The 21,587-nt window shown below is 37.9% G+C and overlaps 1 protein-coding gene across 5 annotated transcripts in view; it reads right to left on the bottom strand.

Moving 5' to 3' along the window:
- The window catches only part of LOC135469870 (SRSF protein kinase 3-like), a 45,918-nt gene that overhangs the window by 5,568 nt on the left and 18,763 nt on the right, over positions 1-21,587 (bottom strand). For 3 of the 5 annotated variants that reach the window (XM_064748496.1, XM_064748494.1, XM_064748499.1), the window contains 9 exons: positions 13,892-13,995; positions 11,545-11,653; positions 10,271-10,358; positions 9,233-9,320; positions 7,986-8,092; positions 7,464-7,626; positions 2,120-2,262; positions 1,160-1,412; positions 358-795 (listed from right to left, as the gene is read on the bottom strand). In XM_064748496.1, coding sequence (XP_064604566.1) covers positions 358-795; positions 1,160-1,412; positions 2,120-2,262; positions 7,464-7,626; positions 7,986-8,092; positions 9,233-9,320; positions 10,271-10,358; positions 11,545-11,653; positions 13,892-13,995 — 1,493 coding nt within the window. Of the gene's footprint in view, positions 1-357; positions 796-1,159; positions 1,413-2,119; positions 2,263-7,463; positions 7,627-7,985; positions 8,093-9,232; positions 9,321-10,270; positions 10,359-11,544; positions 11,654-13,891; positions 13,996-20,130; positions 20,381-21,587 lie in introns of those variants that run through there. The other 2 variants (XM_064748498.1, XM_064748495.1) reach the window with 2 other exon arrangements.

Here is a 21,587-nt window from a genome sequence, read left to right as displayed (position 1 = left end):
TGAAAAACAAAATGTGAAAACCACATAAAAAATTTTTGAACATGTTCACATGTATACATTATTTTACACTATGACGTGTGTGAAGCAGTATGGTGAAATCAAACCTATTAATCAATGTGCATTTAAACTACTTTCCCCCTACATGTATTGTTGTGTCACTGGAATGAGCATGTCAACAAAGAACTTAATGTGACACCATTCATTTATTTTACTGGGATTTATCCATTTATAATTAATACATTGATAATATAATTATGGAAATGGGTGTTATTTCAGTATGTAGCACTCGGGAAAATTTTCATCAAAAATCAATACATTGGGATGCAAATTGTGAACAGGACAATCCTGATGCCTTACATGATGTTCTCTCAGAGCTGTCTTGTATCTGCATGGCTTCTGATATTTCCCCATTTCCTTCTGAGGTGCTGTGCTCCATCTCATTCTCTGTATTGTTAACGTTCATATTTTCTGTGTCACACTGATTTTTGTTCAGATCTTGATCTTTGGAAATGATGTGACCATTACATAAGTTTTCAGGGACTGGCGTCTCCTCCTCCTTCTTACAGGAATCTGTCAGCAAGTTTTCCGTTGTGTCGTTTTCAGACTGAGTGTTTTCTGACTGGATGTTTTGCTTTAAGGGCTCCTCACACTCTTGAGATTTGTTCTCTGATGGTGGGTTATCTAGATCATTCTCTGAAGAGGCTTTCTGTTCCTGGCAATCACCCATGCTGTTCATATCCATGGATTCGTTAGACGAATCCTTGGTAGGCTCTGGAGTTTCATCTCGTGTTTCTTCTGTCACAAAAAAATAAACAAACATAGATGAGACAAAGAAAAATCATTTACAGAAAGTCTACATAAATCATCTAAACTAAAGGTTATAACACTGCAATGGCACTACAATTAAACGCTTTAAAGCCAAACGTCTTTGTTTGATCTTGTTACGGTAAACTATGGTAATCTAAATTACTATGAACTAAAATTTCATCTATGATTACGCTACTCATTTTTCATGATTCTGAGAGCTGTGCTGCTCTGGTTTTTTGGAGGTTTGTTTGGAAGGTAGGATGATGTCCTTCTCGGAAAATTTAAGTTTCATTTATAGCGTTGAGAATTTTGTCAGGTTTAATCTTAATTCGATCAAAAGGGTGCACAGTACCTTTTTTCGTTGGTACATCTGAATCTTCAACTGGTCCGTTGTTTGATGGAGCATCCCCTGCATCGGGTGCAGTGGGTTCCGCAGGTGTTGTGGATGGGCTGGTAACTGGGGTGGTAATCGGGGTGGGGAGGGTGGCGGGAGCTGGGGTGGGGTGTGTCGTGGGATCAGTGGATTCCACTGGGGACTCAAGTGTTGGACTACCATCAGCTGGCTCTATGCTCTCCGTGCTCTCGCTGTTCGGTACCCCATTGTTCTGCATAATTGGGAATAAGAAAAATATATTTCAAGCAGGGGAAATGTAAACATCTAATAATCTGCATAGCATGGAGTATGAAATCCAAGGTACCTGCCTTTAGCTATAAAGAAATTTTGACTTTCTTTCCATAGAGAACATGAGAATAATGTATGTCAAAATAAACTTTCAGAAGCACAAGAAAGCTTAAAAGTAAAGTTCAGATGCCAACACTTCTGTTTTTCTCATAAGAATCTCATCAAACTTCACAAAAAGTCTTCAGTGGTCCTCTAAGGTGGGCCAATCAGAATCAAGCAAAATGTATCACCTGAAAAATGCTGAACTTCAAATAAACACAGTAATTCATATTTCTATGATGTAAGCAATTAATGTTAAGAAAAACAAAACATTTTTATATTTACAGATAAACAAAAGGCTACACTCCAGTGTGTATTTCCATTGTCTGATTTAACTTTTAAAATGATTACAGAACTTGTCACAGGACAAAGGCACCAATCAAGAGGGTATAAAGAAAAGAAAAGTCACATAGTACAGAGCGGGGTAAACAAAGCGGATAAACTTATCTGAGTAATGAATTAATATTCCATAAATCAACCACCATGGCTTTGATAGAAAGGGACAAGGAGAATAGACACACAATGATTGCATGCAAAAATTTTACCGGATGTAGGATTGATACAATGTAGATGCAGATTCCATGCACCTACCTCTTGTGGTCCTACCTCCTGCATTTGTTGAAGTTGCATCTCTAATAGTTGTTGCTGGCGTTTTATTTTCTTCTTTAACTTTTTCTTCTTATTTTTGGACATTTTACTCGGATCTAACCCTTTCTCCTTTGGTGCCGTGCTCACTAAAAAAAACAAAAAAAAAAAACAAAGAACAAAACAAAAAAAATTAATACTAGTATACCAAATACACAAAGACACACACAGCATGCACCGATGTGCTAATCCTTATAACTGTCAGCTGGGATATGCATGGGATAAATCACCAGAGATTTGAAATACATGTATCTGTATTAAAGTACTTGTATTTACTTTTGAACCAATATCAACATACAAATGGCAGACCTCCTCATGTTCGGCTGGAGAGGAAGCCAGCATGAGCTGGAATTGAACTCACACCGACTGCATTGGTAAGAAGCTTCTGGGTCATTACGCTGTGCTAGCGTGCTAACCAACTAAGCCCGGCAGGCCCCAATGGTAAAATTAGCAAGTCTCATACAGGTACGACTATGATCGATCGTGTCCTCCATAATCAAAGGGAGTTTACGACGAGGTCCATATTTTCTCAATCTGTCACATTTTTTGTATGTAACTTTACAGCGCCCTGCATTGTGTTGCTCCAGTCGCAAGCCAAAGCTGACCATGGAATAACCTCGAAATCAGTTGTAAAGTATAGCGATCGTCTCCTTGGTCTGTGTTGTACACAGAGAATGCCTGCATGCCTGCTAGCGAATGTACCGCTATGATGTCACAAGGCCAACTGTGGCTCAATCGTAGTGGGGTACATTTTCTGATGTTTGATCACGCAATTCTACTGTTTTCCTTCCCTTTTCGATGTTTTAATGATTGAAATGGATTCAGGGGACATTAAACTATCTATATGAAGTTTGGAAGGCCAAGCATTGGGGGTTCTACCTTAAGTGTATTTATGCCATGTGGCCTTTAATAGTAGCACTGGTCTTCACTTACTGGTGATGCTGAATATGATTACGATTAGGGGTTGATCAGTAATTATCTTTGTGTATATGTGTACCACAACTATCATTCATGGACTATTATATATCATTACATTATGTACAAATCCCACAATCAAACTTAAGCAAGGGTTTCTGGTAAGCGCATACCCTTGCTTCAGAAGGTGACTTCGGCTGCCAATTTTGCTTTAAGGTGTGGAATTAACCTAGGCTCTAAATTCTCTAACGTGAAATGAAAAAGAGCTGAACAGAAGTTTCAGATTTGGACATCAAGGTAATTTCAGACCTGGTGAATTCATAGAACAATTAAAAATTATTTAAAATTGACAAAAATACAATAAATACAAACAATAACCACTGAAATAATTATAAATTTGACAGAGTATTCTTGCAATATTAAATTTATTCTTGATATGTTAAAAAAAACTATTCTTTACACTTCACTTCACAACTACAGGTAGTCCTCTGGATTAACTTGGAGCCTTTATCACATGTACTGCAAAAACCTACAAAACATATTTTTTAATATTAAAGGCAATTTACCCACACCATTTAATTTCCACTGATAACAGAGATTAGTGGTATAAAACAATTGGTGTGATGTCTCAAAAGCAATTAAAGGACAATAAAATAAGTTGAAAATCTGGTCTATAATGAATCTGTTTATTTCTTGTAACTCTTAGTAACAATATAAATAAGACATATTACATTTAAGATAAATAAAAAGTGTCATGCAATATAGAAAATATTTATTTGATTTATTTATTTGATTGGTGGTTTACGCCGTACTCAAGAATATTTCACTTATACGAGGGCGGCATATAGAAAATAAGGCAAAATATTTATTGCAACGTGAAGGATGTCTAAGTGAGTTGTATTAGATTTTGCCTGATCTGTCACCATTGGTCGCTGGTGACACAATGTGATCAAACTGTCAAAGTACAGATCTGTATACATGTATAGATAAAATGTTTTAACAGCAACTATGACTCTCTTCCTTTAATATATAGATCGCAACCAACTGATTCAAACATAGCTTCAAAATGTTAAAATATATTTAACCCATATCTCAAAACAATATTTTTATATTTTTGGAAATAAATAACATTAATATGAAAATTACATTGCATTTAACTCGTCTGTTTAACACTATCCTATGCGGATGATTAAACTGTTTTAATATGTGTTAAACAATGTGTAAAAAATAAAGAAAAAAAAGGGTATGGGAAAAATATGCATGTGCAGCACACTCCCACTCAGTTCAAACTGTGTGCATGCGGTGAGCAGCTGAGAGTGAGACTTGGGATTTGGGGCTGTCTGATGGCACACATTTACAGTCACCTAACTGGATGGGGATATTTCACTGAATATTTTTCTCACATGGCAGCACAGTCTAAATTAATCCACCTTTTCCCCAGAGGAGTTAAAACCGTCCCATGGATATAGCCTTAAACAAGCGCTTAATCGTTTTCTGTCACATTTTTGGCACCATTAAGCCCCTGTAGCTGTCACACGGCTATGCAGAGCTCAGAACACTCCGCAGACCTTTCTCACTCCTGTGGCTGGACACTGGTGAAACAGTGCACGAGGAAGAACCAGATCAGGGCAGGAATTTCGGACCTTCCCTCAAGTGACAAAAAGCCAAAGGCTGTTCACAGGCCATCTAACATCCTCCATTGGCTGACACAGTGGGGACATGTCAGTTGGCTGGGGGCCAGGCTGGACTGCTGTAGGAATTCACACCACAGTAACAGCCCATGACCAGCTGGTTCAGCCAGTACAAACACACTGGGCATCTCCCCTACATCTGAGTCAATAGGACCTTCTGTCAACATGACTTGACCTTGCCACCTGAGAGGGAGGGAGGGAGGCAGGCACATCAAGAGCAGCATAGGTACAGCGACTGTTTGTGGGTGTCTAAGCTCACTGCCACTACCTCTGTATTCATAAGCAATCGAAAAAGGCAGCGCCTTAATCACCAGAAACAGATCTATATCTGGCCAGATGCCAATAGCCCAAACACCACTTAGCCTACCGTAAGGTGTTGAGCACCAAGAAAACCAAGACTCTCAAAGACTTTTCTCCTCTTTTGCAAAAAAAGCGGAATAATTTACTTACATGTATCTTTTCTTCCTATTCTTTTAACAGTAAGTTGACAAGACATTCTTGTAGACTATAAAATATAAATTTCCAGGTCCTTGTGGTACACTGATTCAGGCATGCAACACAAATGCCTTGCCAAACAGAACAACTAAATGACAATGGAACCAAGTTGCTATTTTTTCAGTTGAATGCTGAAGTTGAAGTTCATTTCAGTGCAGTACCATTACCTGTATGTTAATCCATCCAGAGCTTGTCATTATTACAACACATGAAAAAGTCTAGTGTGTTAGGATTGACAAGTGCCTATTTAATACTGTTGCAAGCTTAAGAAAGGTTTCTCAGTGTGGCAAGATCAAAGAAACACAAGGAATGCACTTAAAATAAATCCAGTGCTTACCATTTCAGTTGGGCTGACAGCTTTTACGATTTTTGAAGGAAAATTCATGTTTCAATGTTACATCAGATATGGAAAAGGTCTTACTTCACAGGACATAGGATTCCATCACAGAAATCTGCCATTACCTTACCGGTCACCCTTCAACTCCACGGAAATCAATATTTTAGAAATTCTGATAGTGCACGTAGCTGAACTTAAACAGCTACGTCCACATGTAGTGTGTACAATTTTGTGAAGCTAATATCTTTAATGACGCAAAGAATACATTTTTTATAACCTTCATTTTCACAATAATTGTACATAATATTGAAGTCAAAATGGTTGAAAACTTGTTCATCTGGACATAATTCATAAATTTTTGGAAAGGGCTCACAACTGGGAAAATTTTAATGCAGAACTGCATATTTTGGGAAAAAACATGTGTGAAGGAGCTGTGATTTTTACATGTACATGTATTTAGCGGCCTTACAGGCCTTCAATAAAAACTTGTGAATGCATGCTCAAAGTTAACCAAAAACAAACAATAACTTTCATTTCTCATATTATACCTCTCATCAGTGTTTAAACAGTCAAAAAAAAGTGCATATCTGAAACATTCTGGGAAATCAGTTACAATTTCATTGGGTATGGGGCCAAATATCGGTCCCTGGAGCACGGGTGTATCATGCCACAAGTCATCCCAAGACCATTGGGTATGGGGCCAAATATCGGTCCCTGGAGCACGGGTGTATCATGCCACAAGTCATCCCAAGACCATTGGGTATGGGACCAAATATCGGTCCCTGGAGCACAGGTGTATCATGCCACGAGTCATCCCAAGACCATTGGGTATGAGGCCAAATATCGGTCCCTGGAGCACAGGTGTATCATGCCACAAGTCATCCCAAGACCATTGGGTATGGGACCAAATATCGGTCTCTGGAGCACGGGTGTATCATGCCACGAGTCATCCCAAGACCATTGGGTATGGGGCCAAATATCGGTCCCTGGAGCACGGGTGTATCATGCCACAAGTCATCCCAAGACCATTGGGTATGGGGCCAAATATCGGTCCCTGGAGCACGGTTGTATCATGCCACGAGTCATCCCAAGACCATTGGGTATGGGGCCAAATATCGGTCCCTGGAGCACGGGTGTATCATGCCACGAGTCATCCCAAGACCATTGGGTATGGGGCCAAATATCGGTCCCTGATGAACAGGTGTATCATGCCACGAGTCATCCCAAGACCATTGGGCATGGGGCCAAACATCGGTCCCTGATGAACAGGTGTATCATGCCACGAGTCATCCCAATGGGGCCAAACATCAGTCCCTGATTAACAGGTGTATTATGTCACGAGTCATCCCAAGACCATTGGGTATGGGGCCAAACATCAGTCCCTGATTAACAGGTGTATTATGTCACGAGTCATCCCAAGACCATTGGGTATGGGGCCAAATATCGGTCCCTGGAGCACGGTTGTATCATGCCACGAGTCATCCCAAGACCATTGGGTATGGGGCCAAATATCGGTCCCTGGAGCACGGGTGTATCATGCCACGAGTCATCCCAAGACCATTGGGTATGGGGCCAAATATCGGTCCCTGGAGCACGGGTGTATCATGCCACGAGTCATCCCAAGACCATTGGGTATGGGGCCAAATATCGGTCCCTGATGAACAGGTGTATCATGCCACGAGTCATCCCAAGACCATTGGGCATGGGGCCAAACATCAGTCCCTGATTAACAGGTGTATCATGCCACGAGTCATCCCAAGGCCATTGGGTATGGGGCCAAACATCAGTCCCTGATTAACAGGTGTATTATGTCACGAGTCATCCCAAGACTCGGCTTATGTTGCAGTCTTACCTGCTGAACCAGGAAGCTTGACCCCCATTTTCTGCCACTCCACAGCATCTGCTGCCATCTTTCTCACGTGGGCTTCATCCACACATACCAAGATATTTTCTGGCTTAATATCTGTGTGAATGATCTTGCATTTGGTATGTAAATAGTCTAAGGCTTCTAACACCTATGGATATAAAAAAAATAATATTTAATCCAAGGTGAAAGCAAATGTTCTGTGTTCAGACTTAATAACACGCTTTATATTCAGATTTCATTTTATCACACTTTACGTTCAGATTTCATTTTATCAATTGTTTTTGTCTTAAGGCTTCATGTAATCCCAGGTATCAATTATTAGGATTAATGGGATAAAAAAATATGGTTATGCATGTCATTTACATGTGATAGTTCTCACCTGTTATCACAAATGTAAGTTATGAGTATCCATCTGCATGTACATGTATGTAGGTCATGCAATCACAACAGAAGAGGAAGTACTGTTGCAATGAGACATATAAAGAAACTTTTTCAGAACTATCTTACCTGTCGAATTATACTTTTGACTGTCTTCATGGGAATACCTTGATAATTGGACCTAATTATGAACTTGAGAAGATTGTGACCTAAAACTTCAAAAACCATACAAACATCTGTTCACAAGTTAAGAAAAAAACAAAATCTCACTGCTCATACAGTTCATTCAAATACCAGGCCTTCTATATGTTATGAAGAGGGGATTAAGCAAAAGACATTTTGGGATTAAACCAAAGTTGCTAATGGATTAAGATGGTGTTAAGTGGTGTGCAAACTGCGCAAATCTAACAAGACACAGGTGTGATCTTATGGTTACCTTGTTCCTTGTACACACACTTCAATATATGAAGTTCTACCCAACAAGACACTCTGATCTGAATTTTTTTTCTTCTGTCAATATATTTTAAGAAGTAACCCACTAGATGTTGAAATACTATTGCCATGAGAGTCTCTAAATAATGGGTTTCACTGTTCCTACAGTAGAAGGCTTAAACAGACTTTCTGTTAAACATACAAAACAGATGTGTATAAACATGAAGGTTACATCAACATGTACCTACATGTATACTAACTTAGCCTGTAATTCTGACCTTTGATATCCTAAGTCCTAAGTTGGGAAACCTACTGAAATCAATAGGATCATTATTTTTCTGTCCTGTCAGGACACCTCTTTAAATCACTGCAATTATCAACATTAGGGACTGCCATTTGGGCATTAAATAATTTTGCTAATCTGATCCGTTAACCCATAAATATCAGCATAATATAGCAATTAAAATGGGGAAATTTACTTTCTTTTGAATAATTTTTTTTAACAACTCTCTGATACATAATACTGTGTTCCATGTTATTTCAATGTTGCTTGCTCCACGCCTGTGAAACCCTTCGCATGGATTTTAGAAATGACATTACGCCACGTGGAATGCTTGTCCACAACTGGCTCTTTGCAAATCCTATACAAGTGGCCGACGAAGTATAGACTGTTTTCATGTGAGAAGGGGACATTAGAGAAAATCAACATGATTGAGTCTGAGCCTGTTATCCGCTCGTAAACAAAGATTATTATTACTATTTGGCCACAACTTTTGTCTCCAGTAACAAGAATGTCTGAACTTCCCCTTGTATCTGTGTCACAAACACGCACACAATAGCAGCAGCGAGCCCACCAATGTTCTGTCTCCTGGGAAACAGACAGACCTAATGAGAAACAGGTGTGTAATAGTCACACAATGGACATAAGTTATTGTCAAGGATACGTGTGCCATTGACACCTGATAATTTAAAATCATCCAAAAGCTGAACTGTTTTTTCCCTGTGGGGATCTGTTTCATCACTTTCTCTTACCTGAAACGAAAACAATGTAACATTATTCAACTTTAGATTTTTATCACGGTTTCCAAGGAAAACATTTGATATAAACATATCTGTCAGAGGCAACTAGTACAATCATGCTGTGCTATCCTTGTACAGGCATCCTGATTTTCAAGTAAACCAAACTACCCCCTCGCATTTTGAACATTAACACAAAAATCAAAAAATTTTCCAATATCAGATATGCCAAAAAATTCACTGAGATCAGTTCATTCATTCCCTGCTCCTGTTCTATGTATATCATATGCACTACTTCTAAGTGGAAGGCGTTCTCTGTGGACACTAATCATTTAATGCACATATACATACCCCATAAATCACCAGTGTTAAACAATTTGGGCAGATATGAACTGTTATCATTAACAAGGCAGATCTATAGGACTTTTTATATCTTGGGTTTGGGCACCTGGATTTAGCACAGAAAACTTTTATTAAGGGACTCTATCAGAGACATTGGCAAGAAATGCAAAAATTGATGCAAATCCAATTGAGTTTTTGCTATTATTTTGGAATAGCCCAAAAAATTACCTTTCACAAAATACTACTTTTTATATTAATCAAAAACAGCAACAAAGTTTCTAAAAACTTTCATCATAACATTTTCAAACTTTAGAATCACTTTAACACTATGAATAGTGCCTGTATTAGACTGATATTCAGTGAAAGGTAATATTTTGAGCTGTTCTTTGGTTTGATTAACAAATAAAGATTTCTACCAAAAATATCTAGCTTAGCCTCTTTAGACTTAGGCTAGTAACCATCAGTGTGATAGCAAAAGAGACTCATTAGAACAACTCTGACACCATGTGTGTATGCGAACAGGAGTGCATGATCATATACTTATGACAATATCCTATATCTGTTCAGGACACAAACGACTCTTAAGACTACGTAGAAAAACACAAACATAATTAAAAACTTACGCAGCGCAAAAGTCTGATTTCATCCATCGCAGTTTCAGTGTAATGTTGAGCACTTTTCACAACTTTTAGAGCTACAAATCTTTTGTCTCTGAAAAGCAAACAATAAAAACAATGTTTTTTATGTGCCCTCAGCTACATGATATTGTAGAAAAAAGAAGTATGCTTATCAGATTAGAATATACTGTTTGTACTTCATGTTCATGTACTGTTCTAGAAGGCCCCTGGGAACAGCAAATTGTTAAATTTGACATAACCCCCCTCTTTAAATAAATGTTCCATTCATTCATTAAAGAACAGAATGAAAAAAGCAGCGAACGCATGCATACTCCAACTGATATATAACTTTCTTCAGTATCCGCTCAAGCAGGATGCGGCTCTACTATGTGGACTCATGTATTCATCTACGTGATCGGCTGATCCTTGCTAGGATTTTTTTTTTCAGCTTGCTTCTGTAGATACAGGAATATCTTGGCTGTAAAAAGGTATTGATTCTTGGCCAGACATGGGCTGGGATTCTACTGACATCTTCAAGTTTCATCAATACTTTGTAATTCAGGTCATGGGCAAGTTAACATTGCAAGGAATGGTTAGCAGCTAGCCACCCAGCACAGTTTACTGAATTTTGCACTTGCGAACTTTCTGGATAAATCTGTTCAAAAAGAGGTTTTGTATGACCAATCTGTCCAGTTTGTACCATTTTAATGTTCACATTACCAATTGCATCATGTAACACAGTTATACATGTACATTAATGAAATCAACCCTCATTTCATTAATGAAATAAGCAGCAGGACACGGACAATGTCCATATCCAATGGTATTTTGACAGGGACCAACTGTTTGGTACTGAACAAAACTGCCTTCTAAACAACATTCCATCAGTTATAATAGCATGAATAGCTGGAAAAAGTATTTCCATACCTGGCATAGATTTTGAATGAAAAAACAGCAGCATGACTAGCAGCAAGGGAGTAGCAAGAATTGTGAAAGAGAATGTTTGAACAGCCTTTTTTAGACAGTTTGTTTGAGCGGGATGTTCACATTTAAGTTTTTCACATCATGCATGTCAAAAGGGCTAAAAATAACAGGTCAAATAGCACTGGGTTTTTTTTTGCTGCACAGGTAGTTACATAGAACTGGTTAACCTTATGATTAACACTACAAAGAGGAAGGTTGCCTAAGTTAATAACTTCTGCCTTTGACTTTTTTTTGAGTTTGTAGAAATAATTAAAAACATCCTGTATGTGTAATTTAATTTTTGATGCAGTACTTACGCCATGTCCCAGCATAACCAAACTGTGGAGAAGTGGCCCCAACCAAGCTTCCTCACTACATGGTAGCGACTGTTCAGTAGATCTCCTATCTTCACCGGGTGATAACCACCTAAAGCAGAAAGACAATCATACCTGTATCTTTATATGCACAGGTAAAACATATTTGAATATACAAATTGGTGAATTTCACTGAAATATTGCCAACCCTGATAAATGATATATATTTACGAAGTATTATACTACTTCACTGGTAACAATCTATGAAATAACAATTCATTATTCAGTTACACATTCTAGCCAAACATGGGAATTTTACACATGAGAACATTTGTCTGCCTTAAGAAAAAGAAATGTTTTGAATTCATTTGTTATCTTACTGTACCATTCACGTACATGTATGTACCGATCTTTAATAATGTATACATATCTACATATAAAATATGCTTATTCTACTAGCGTAATTAACTCCAGTTCACAAATGAGGGTCTCTTCAAGACAGCTCAGTTTTTAAAGAAACTTGAGCATTTGAAAGACCAACAAATTCAATGGTTTCTTTTTATATCTGAAATGCCTTATTTCTTCTGAGTCAAACTTTCCAGCTAATCCTGGGTGTTCCTGTGATCAGGTTCCAATAGGGCTTTGAAAAATCATCTGTAAGGCGACAGACCAATGAAAAACTAAATGCTTTGATAGCATATCATACAAGGAAAAACAGGCTTACAACAGAAACATTTCAAACTCAAATAAGTTACATGTAGTGCTAACACTGTCAATGCACATCAAACCTTATGGAAACATCAAATATGCAACCTTAATGCTTGGATACATTGAAAGGCACAGTTGAGATTCTTTCTCGTTCTTGAAGGAACATAAAACGTTTCTTCTAAGATACAGCCCCCAGAAGTCTGTAGATTTACACTCCATTAATGACAGCTTTAGCAGTTGCCCCTTTCCTACCGTAGAAATAATACATGAAGTCAGATAACATACAACTGGTGGAGTCTGGGAAGCAAGGCCCTGTAGAAATACATCTGGGAAAACAGTTCAAGATTTCTATTGTTTCAAGCAGAAAACTCTGCAACGGAGTCAAACCATGAGATAAAAGGATTGTTGTCCCTATGAACTAATACCATGAAGCCTAACCAAAGCGAAGTGTTTGACAACAAATTAAGGATAATCTGTAAATCACTAAAGCTTAGCTATTATTCTAATGCCATGCGCAACCTTCCAATTCCAATCTGTACCAAATATATGTGCTTTAATTAAGTGCAGATCAATACAAGCTAGCAGACACACCAACATCTATTGATTGGTAACAGGAGGACAAAAGTCTGTACAGCAAACTAACACATTGTGATATTACACAGGCATCATGCAGGAGCAGCGCAGCCATTTTCAGTGGCACTTGAAGACAGGGGGTAGGGGTAGGAGCGGTTGTGAGGTTCTAAGTGTCAAAAAAGATGAGGGTCCAGGGCTGATATCTATATGTGGGACAAAGTGGGCTTGGCTGCAGCCACAGATAACAATCACTAAAGGAAGGTGCAAGACATTTGCCTTTTTTCTTAATTGCATGCTGATCTGAAAATCAGAAGTACTGTTTTGTAACATCTTGCAATACTAAACATGCAAAACTGACACTAACACTCCAAACTTATTAGCAACAACAGCAAACAAAGAGTAATATTTTATCAACAACACAGTATCCCAATGTCTTTAATTTCAATGACAAAACTTCAAGTTACAGATATTCTAAAATTTCCAAAAGACAAATGACTTTAAACACAGATATAAGATACAACAGATAGTCGTAAAAAAAAAAGAAAGAGCCACAACTTCAACAATACGGGGTTGGACAACATAGTCCAATATCATGTCACGTCCATGAACATCTATCATGTACTTTCCAATACTTAAATATTCATGTAAAAACACACACACACAAAACAAAAAAAAAAAGCAAAACAAATAAATCCCACAAGTATGTGTACTTTCATTTTACAGGAATTATGAATCATAAATGTATTCACTTATAGCCCATCACAATGTCTTGTCAGTACTGAGTCACTTGAGTTACCCTGAGATTTTAACCTGGATTGGTGCCATTTTGGCATCTCCAGAAATTTACATATGAACTTTGAGAAGTGTTCTTGGATAACCCAGAATTCTCAGGTGTGAATCACAGCACACAAGGGAATCTCAAAGCAAACCAGACAGACTGGCGAAGCAACAACTATGTCAGGGAAAACATCACTTCCTGTTGTCCAAATGATTTGGCGATGTACGACAAGTGACGGGATGTGACCCACTGAGGTCAACAGGTTATGGCTTGATTTATCGCTATGGTTACCTTTGGTGTAGTCTTTTGGGTCTTCCTGCTCATCATCATCTGAACCCAAGATTTCTTCCTCGTCATCTTCCTCGTACAATGGCTCAGACTTTTGGCTCTCCGTCCTAAAACAGACAGGAAATGAACATTTAAGCAGTGTAAGAAGTGGCACAAATTGTGCCATGGCCAGCAAACAGGCTAGACCAGGGCTACACCTGCTACTGTTGAAACAAGACTTTGCTAACACAACACTCACTAATTCTTCATTCTGATGCACATTCCTACTCAAGCAACAACCACAAAATCCTTCCCTAATGCATTCAAGAAGCCTCTAAAATGTAACGGAAAACAGATTGACAAAACCCATCATTGCAATATGTATGTACGCGCTTGTCATTAGATATACAATGATACAACATGTATAGCATCGGTATGAAGTTTGTAATTTCTATTAAATGGCAAATAGAAAATTAGTCTAATACAGATGGTTTACCTCATGTTCTGGGATTTCAAAATTCTGATAAAAGACATCACACCTTCCAAAAATTTATGGCAACCCTGTTAGACTTGCATAGCAAAATATGTCACAGACACAGTGGCACATAGCAGATCAATATAAGCTATACATCATTCTTCTAACCACAAAATGACAATACATTGATTCTGATATTTTTTCAACTGCGCAATGATCAACAAATTTGAAAACCCAGATTGGTGCAGGGCATGTGGGAGCCATATTCTACACACACTCCATATACAATGTGATCTACTGATGATAGCACAATTCCACAATCCACAAAGTGACTTTTTTCATTAACTTTGGACATCATTGGTTCCATAAAAATGTGAGATAAAGGCTAAAGGCTGTGAGATTGTGTCTCACTTGAGCTGCGATAATGCTTTCTCTCGTCAGTGCCTAGAGAAATCAATACGTACATGTATGTGCTTCACACTGTGCACGAAAGTGTCTGAACCTCCAAAATATGACCATATTTATCCACAAAGCAGCCTCCAGTCACCCTCATACATGCGCATATTTGCAGTGTGAATGTGGTGTAGACAGGCATTCCTTATGAATATCACTGTGTGGCTTAACAGAGCCTACATGTCCTTCATCTTCACAGTTGCACATAGTGCGACAAGAAACACTTAATCACATCATCACATCCTTAAGTAATAAGTACAGCACGCCAATCTGTATTGCAGGGGGAAACATGATATGCAGTGTGCACATGTTCATGTCATATGTGTAATGCCAACATTTTCAATCAATTACAAATTACCGCATAGGCCAAACACATACATCAGCCATTATGTTCAATTTACAGCCCATGCCGCCATGTAGGACAAGGCCATATGCCTAATGGAGAGTTGAAACAATTCCCCTGTATCTCACCTGATATTTCAGGAATAGAAAAATATTTAATACAAAATGAACAGCTGAAATCAATGGACAGTCTTTCCATCTTACAAAATGCAATTAATGAACTACCTACACTCTGTGCAGAATGTACATGTAGGTTACACAATCAGCTGGACCATCTGAAGATCAATTATCATTCTATACACACATGTAACAACAGGATTTTTATTTGTGATTTTACGGCACTGATATTTCCTTGTATGATACGTGTGTGTGTGCATTATCTTATGTAATTTTTATTCATATAAATACTTAAGAATCATTAACAATAATAATGTATAACCACACAGCAGATCAAACCACTGCGGGAAATGACCGCCACAATGCATCATTATGTTCTTATTTCCATTCCTGAGAGGATTCTGTGAAATAAAATATACGAACAATATGTAGTGTCTTTTGCTTCCTGGAGTTGTGACGCTGCTCTGGTGTACAAAATACCACAAATTTAATACATTTACCAAGGATGAGGGTTTTTTCTACACATCCAAAACATGCACTTCTTATATTCTGCTAGCCTACAATGAATTGAACTTAGCTCATGAAATCACTGATGCATTTACATGCAGTCCATTAACTTTCTTCCATATTACTGTTTTGTCAACTTCTCTTATTGCCTGGGTACAAGCTCAGTAGGTAAAAAAATGATTCTGTGCACATTAGTCTATCCAGACAATACACGAACTTGAGCTTTCACCAAGATGGAGCATGCTTCAAGTCGATTTGTTTTACATGATATTTTGTCAAAGATGCACTTCGTTTCAGCAATTGTGTTGACAGGTGTCAGGGCGCATCAAAAACAGGCGCAGAGCTAAGTAGCATTGAGTGCATGGTTACACATAACTTACATGACGGCCATGTTTGTCAGTGTTTGACCTCAACTTGAAACCGTGACAAGAAGGCTCTGAGCAAATTTGTTCATATCTGAGAAAAACAATTTGTCTGATTCAACGACCTGGTGAAAATTCCAAAGACCACACAACCCAGCTTAAACCGGACATAAAAAGAGTGAAGTAAAAATCCGCTGACACAACAAATCATGTTTTAGGATCAACATGTCCTGCAGCAGAGTGTTTCTGGCACTACTCGCATCATCACATTTGGAGATGAAGCCTGGTCCACGAGTGGTGATGTACAAACATTTATAAACATCTGACAACACAAGATATGTACAGTACTTTATATAATGTAGATGTAGCCAAAAACTTAAGAAAAAAAGTAATCAGAGCTTAAACATATTTCAAAAGAAGGGTGCACCATAATCAATTAATAAATACATAATCAAACAAGAAAATAAATAACCAACCTTTCTGCTTATTTCATACAAGTAAATTTTTGATTTCAGGAAGTGAATTCCCAAGTAAAGTACACCAAAACCAAAATTCATCCCATAATAACTCTGGTCATATGCCTGATCATAACTGCAAGTGTGTGTAAAGAGAAATTAAATCAAAAAAGAGTATGTAAATGCAAAGATAATCTCTACCTTTCCTCAACAATGAATCTAATTTCATGAATATTTCCAAACATTTATTAATAGTTTAACAGATTTATAGCAAAAATAATAATTCTTGAATAAATAGTTAATGACGTTACTTTTAAATTTTTTAAGGGAAATGTTTAATGGACTTTCCATGGTTCCAATTCATCTTTCATCACACAATTTGTCCCAACGAAGAAACTAAGATTACAATGTTATGCAAGTTATTTAAAGCACAAGATTTTACTTGTGATAGATGAAAGTGTTATGTTACACACAGTGTTCAGACAAATAATAACAGCTCCTAAACAAGAAGATTGAATTAGATCTATTTGATGCGTTTTGATTTTCGTGCAGAGGAGGTACATAAAAATTATTGGCAATATCAATTCTTGAATAGTACACGTTTTTGTGGTGCCCACGTTCAGTTACATATATGTGGACTATGACCAAATATTCACTAAAATTTGTCTATTCCAAATATTTCTGCTTCCCTGTTTGTTTTTTTTTTCTATATAATTTACAAACCTGCTAGCCTTGCAAAATAATTGCCTTGGCTGGTAACGCTGTAGTGTAGAAGGAGCAAGGCCATGGTAGGTTGAGGAGAGGTCATGATCTGGTTGTCTTCAATACTAGACTGTTAATGTCAAACCAATAGAACTAAATGTCAAAATAACCTGCTTGGGGAAAACCAATGCTAACCAAAATACCACAGCAGTAGTAGTACGAGCACTGAAGTACACCTGAAGCATATCTTCTGTCTTCTAGAAATGCATACCTTTTTATCCTTCAAATTTTGACGAAGTAACCTTTGCACCACACTGATGACCTCCAAATCTGCATGTATAACTTTAACCAACAGAACGTAGTTTGCTACTATAATTCTCCAACTTCTTAGTGTGAGCACAAGATGTTTATTTATATATATTACAAGCTCATTATTCTGTGTAGACTGACAAAATTATGTGATTATTTTGTGAAGACCTGAAATGGGGTAGCCCAAAAATGTAGGTTTACCTCAGAAATATAATTATGTACATGTACACGTAGGTGCATAAATTAAACTGAATGTTACTCATTGATGTGCCAAAAGAACTTAAACTAGGGAGTAATGGATATGGTTAAAGAGCGACATCACCTTCACATTCCGTGTAAATCACCACAGTGACATTGCACATCACTTTCAGCATCTGACAGAGGGGAGGCTGTTATGTTGGCCTTGGTGACTCAAAAGTGCTTTTGTGAGAGGTGGATGGGCATGTCTACACCCAAACCACAGAAAGAACACTTCAAAAACCCTAATATACAGATCAACATACTTGTTATCTATACTGCACATTGGATAATGGCAAAACTAGACAAATTACACCGATTTACATTGCCTTGACCGTGTAGCTGTAGTGCCCGTGAACATGAATGTTACACCCATCACAAGATGCTCCAAGGTGGGTAATCTAGTTATTAAAGCAGATTCCTTAATCATGGTGATGGCAGATCTTCAAAAAATGCCTTAAGCATTGTCAACCTTTGCGAAGCTCTGTTAATAGCATGTTTTTGAATCCACACAGTTTTACAACAGAGCTCAGATTGGATGAATTTCTGAACTAGTAGTTTGTAGAATGCTGTGCATTTGCAGCTTTTACAGGGTTTGACAGAGTATACATGTACAAGCACATGCACTATGACAAAAACAACCCGACTGCTTACAAACTTAAATACGGTTGGCTTAACATCAGTTCCATATTTTCCTTACACTGCTCAATAGAACAAAAATTTAGTATTTTACTATTCATTTGCCTCTCCAACCTTTGGCACATGTTCATTGAATATTTGGTCAGTTTAGGCTTTATGTGTCACAAGTAAACTCATGTCGGTTAAACAAAAGATTAAATACACATGTTAAATACTTCGGGATATTCCTGGTGAGTTACATCATAAAATTAAAGACTGAAATGCTGCACTGTTGATCCTGTGACTGCCTCAAGGTTTCCATCTCCTTGGCAAATGACTTGTCAGCCTCTTAGTCCCCCCTTAGGATGCTGTAGATCTTTTTTCTCCAATTAAGAATTAACGACTAGTGGACTTAATTACCACACGATATCAGGGCTCAAGAGAGATTCAGTCCTCTGGAGTACCTTATCTGAGAACAAAAGTAGCTCTCAAGTCAACTAAGGTGAAAAGTCATTAATGGAGAGTCATAAAAGATGCGATTTACTTTCTGATGATGTTGATGACTTTTCTCACAGCAGTACGCTTACAATCCACAATACTGAACAGACCAAGAGCTGTACCACTAAAGCAGACAGAGAATTTAATGCTCCCCTCTAACTCACTGTTCAGACCATCTAGACGTATTCACTCTCCAACAAGAATACAATATGGATGTTAGTTCTTAACCCAGCAAGTCCACCTTAGCAACTTATTGATCACAGGCCACAGTAGCCTGAAGAGGACGTCAAATAAAAATAAGAGTTTATTAACCAAGGCACAGATGAAAGCCTAGCACACATGTACATATACATGCACAGCAACAATTTACTCAACCCGATATGAAATGCAGGTTCACAATTTAAATGTAGCTGACCAGAGGACATTATGTACATTATATCCTTGCATATTCACTAGGAGACATCATATAATGTGACCAATACAGTAAAAAACAGTTAATTATAAACATATGGTGATACACTTTTGTTAACTGTCTGCTAAGAACATCTTTGAAAGGTTTTTCTTGATAATTTTCTGAAACATGATACTCTTTGCCTTAACATGTATATGTTCTGAGATACTAGTAAATCTGAAATAAATTTAAAACAAGGGTAGTGAGAAACCCAACAATTATTCATTTAACATATGTTTCTGTGATTTGAAGAAAAAAACTTAACCTGTAAAATTATTAAATTCCCATAAGTGTTGTAAACCCTATGACAAAAGTCTCTATGACATTCTCTATGACAAAAGTATACTGACAATGGACTCTTTCCCCATTGTGTATCCCCCTCTATTTCACTCAAAACCTCACCTTAAATCAATATGGCAACCTAACAAAAAACAGACTTAAATCCAAAACTGACAAATGTTATCATATAAGAGTGCGTGAACCAAAAATGCAGTTAGGAAGCATTTACCATGTACATGTACATTAGTACAAAAGTTAGTACAACTGGAAAGCCTTCAGTCCTTACGCTTCCTTGTTATAAGAAGTGTTTTTGTATTATCTGCATTATTCTAAAAAGTTCATCCAAAACTACAGCATATTAAGATTATTACGTAACCGAGATAACATATAATTGTTTAACATCACTTACTTTATGCATGCATCATTCATAAAAAGAGGACAGGTCAAGAAATACTTACAAACGCTTACAGGTGCAGCACGCAGTGGTACTTAAACAACCTTCTATAGTGGGTGGTAACATCACCATGGACTGGGTCACTTTGGTCTCTTGCAACGCAATACTGCTTTCGTGTTAAATTTTGTAAGATAGGAGTTTTCTCTTAGATAAACCAGAGAAACGAAGGAAAAGAAAAAGTTGTGAAAAGAGAAATGGGTTTGTTTGACACAGTCAACAAGAATAAGATGTTTCTCAGTGTTTTCACAGCTGTAAGCGCTGTTAGAGAGCTAGAAGACTGAAGAAAGATGCTGTACACACATTAAATGCCAAATACAAGAAAGAGGGTTTTCTACAGTCATGCAGAAAACCTGTAGCTTCCATTAAAAAGAATGATGCCACTCCACCAATCAGATTTGGTGCTTTGGATAGCACTTATGCAACCCGTTGGCGATTCTTCTTGATCAGAGGAAAATCTAATCAAGTCCCCAGACAAGTACTTGTGACATTTGTACAGGAGAATAGGTTTGCCCTGTTGACGCAAGCCACAGAAAACCGTCTGAGCTGCCTTCCATCAGGATTTCTAACTCTGCTGTCGAAAATATGGACAGAAGCCACTTAACTGCAATGAAGATAAAGCACAGAGAAACACTGGAAATTCCTTCATTTACGCATGCAGGCTTGACTGACGGAAGTATAGAAACGTACATCCATTGAACAGATCTCTCTATTCCAGTGCCTCAATAAAAACATGAAATAATCATCCACAGCAGGCAGTCATTTCCTTGCATACAGCTCCACCCCAGTTAACTGTATGTACATGTACCAGTTTGTGAATGTTGCGGAGATCTGAGTCCCATCTGCATGGACAGTTTGACGTGGGATGCCACAGCAATATTTTACCACTTCACACCAACCAGAGCTTCCAATTTTTCTGACCAACATCTGAGACACGCCACTCCTCAACTGGTCTTGACTGTAAATCCTACTGTTGTGAAGGACCGGCTGGATACCTAACCAGCAGAGTGATGTCTCTACTGGAGAAGAACAGAACGCAGCAGAAGCCTGTCTGAATCTGCATTGACTGTTCCACTGGCTGAAATTGGGCTTAGTCCCAGATCAGTCAATGCCTAGACAGAAATCAATATAAACTGAAACTCAAAGTTACGCTGAGACACTGGTGCACGGATAACATACTGTTTGACAAATAGCCTCAGAGTGATTGCCTATAGTCCGTTTTTGACAGTGGAGGCCAAGAATTGGGCCTTCTCCTTTCTGAGCTCATGATGCCTCTGAAATACATATTGATGAAATCATCCTGCTGTATGACCATTCCATAAAGAACTCGCTAATTTCACATTGGGCAGCAATTTTTCATCTGACTAGATCAGCTTCATTCATAAAATCTGAGGTTATAACGCTGAAAGCCAAGATCCTTTTGACGCATTATATTAAGTCTTAAGGTCAATGTGACCTGATCCT

This window comes from Liolophura sinensis, chromosome 7, assembly GCF_032854445.1.
Source record: "Liolophura sinensis isolate JHLJ2023 chromosome 7, CUHK_Ljap_v2, whole genome shotgun sequence".
Taxonomy (NCBI): Eukaryota; Metazoa; Mollusca; class Polyplacophora; order Chitonida; family Chitonidae; genus Liolophura; species Liolophura sinensis.
This window is presented reverse-complemented; position numbering and strand designations above follow the sequence as displayed.